The sequence below is a fragment of the Halyomorpha halys genome, unplaced genomic scaffold (genome assembly GCF_000696795.3).
Source record: "Halyomorpha halys isolate HHAL.00 unplaced genomic scaffold, Hhal_1.1 Scaffold85.1, whole genome shotgun sequence".
Classification (NCBI taxonomy): domain Eukaryota; kingdom Metazoa; phylum Arthropoda; class Insecta; order Hemiptera; family Pentatomidae; genus Halyomorpha; species Halyomorpha halys.
Window position 1 is genome coordinate 556,295 of NW_027112611.1, and position 1,693 is coordinate 557,987.

The window sequence follows — 1,693 nt, forward strand, 5'->3', positions numbered from 1 at the left end:
GTGGTGGTCAATAAAGGTATCAAAATAGTAAAAGAAAACTATTTACTGCAAAGCTATTTACTGACATCTCTTAAACATGTCACTAGTGAAAATAAGTATAAATATTGATAATCTAAATAATTGATAATTGTCAATAATAATAGTTGAGTAAATAATTGAAAATAATCAATTTTTAACACAGTGAACACTTTTATCTTTAATAGGTTGGCTTAGGTATTAAACCTAATACCGAAGTCACAGTAATAGATGAGTATATTGAGTTAGCCGACATGGTCCTGATAATGACAGTCGAGCCTGGTTTTGGAGGTCAGAAGTTCATGGAGAAGATGTTAGGTAAAGTCAGGTACTTGCGTGAAAACTACCCTGGTCTTGACATTGAAGTGGATGGAGGCGTTGGGCCAGGTACAATTGATGCTTGTGCCCAGGTTAGAATATTATTTTATATATCTAATTGTTAAATGCATGTAATACATTAGTTAGTCCCTGTCATACCTTGTTACAATGTTATGTTGTTCATCAGTTTTTGCAAGGAACCTTGCATGCTTACATCATTTCAAAGTTACATTGCTTAAAAAAATATAAAATCTGTTTATCGAAAGAATTTGATAAAAAAATTTTCTAAATGTAAAATAATACAGTTATTAGATTGAAATTAATCCATCAAATAATCATTATTTTCAGATAATTTTTTTTTTTTTATTTTATTTTATTCACAACTGTAAATAGCATTTTTACAACCGGCGAATGAGATGTACAGAACAAAAAAAACCATGTCATGAAGGCATGAAGGTCAAGGTCATCCAATTATACCTCTCCATTAAAATTGAAATTTAAGAAGTTCCTTTTCCAGCCCCTTCGTATGGTAAGTCTCGTGTTGATATTCCTTGAATTAGAGGGTTAGTGTGTCGTAAAACCGTTTATTTAGTGATTTAGTGGTTTTTTGTACGTAGCGAGTTCGTAAGTCTTTTAGTAAGCTCTTGTAGGGGGGAGCACTACTGATCAGTCTTAGTAATTTTGATTGAACTTATTGCAGTTTCAGTAAGTTAGTTTTTTGGGCATATCCATGAATTTGTGTACCGTAAGTCCAAATTGGTGTAAGAAGTAAGTATAAATCTTTAGTTTTTTCGAAAGTGGTAATTAAATAATCGCTTATTTAAAAGATAAAATAATAATTTAAGTCGGAAGTTTAGCTTTCATCCTGTAATTTTTATGTGGGAGATCCATGTAAATCGTTTGTCCAATGTCAATCCGAGGTATTTTACAGTGTCCGTCCGGGTTAAACTTTGTTTAGAAAAACAGGAGGGCTTAGACCACGGCGGAGCGTAAAAGTTAACATAAATTAAATATCCAAACTGTACTGCTTATTTTGTTGGAATTAATTGTTTAAAAAGTTTGTGTCATACAAAATATATCTTTATATTTTGTTGATTTTCCAGGCTGGAGCTAACATGATAGTCTCGGGATCAGCTGTGACCAACTCTGATAATCCGAGGGTGGTTATTCAACAACTGAGGGACTCTGTCAATTCTGCTCTAAGTTCTTCCTGACCTTTCACACTCTTTTACTTAAATACGGAAATAAGCATTCCTCTTCATTTCTATATTTGTTCTTTGATATTTACATTTGAATTATTTTCATTATTAATATTTTTTTAAAAACTTGTTGTGAGTAATAGTTAATGATTCAATTTTAA

The 1,693-nt window shown here is 31.5% G+C and overlaps 1 protein-coding gene across 1 annotated transcript in view; it reads left to right on the forward strand.

Annotated features, from left to right (window-relative positions):
• Rpe (Ribulose-5-phosphate-3-epimerase) overlaps positions 1–1,693 on the forward strand; it is a 3,752-nt gene extending 2,059 nt beyond the window's left edge. Inside the window, exons 3-4 of the mRNA XM_014414743.3 lie at positions 204–425; positions 1,437–1,693. Coding sequence (XP_014270229.1) covers positions 204–425; positions 1,437–1,547 — 333 coding nt within the window. The 3' untranslated portion in view covers positions 1,548–1,693. The remainder of the gene's footprint in view (positions 1–203; positions 426–1,436) is intronic.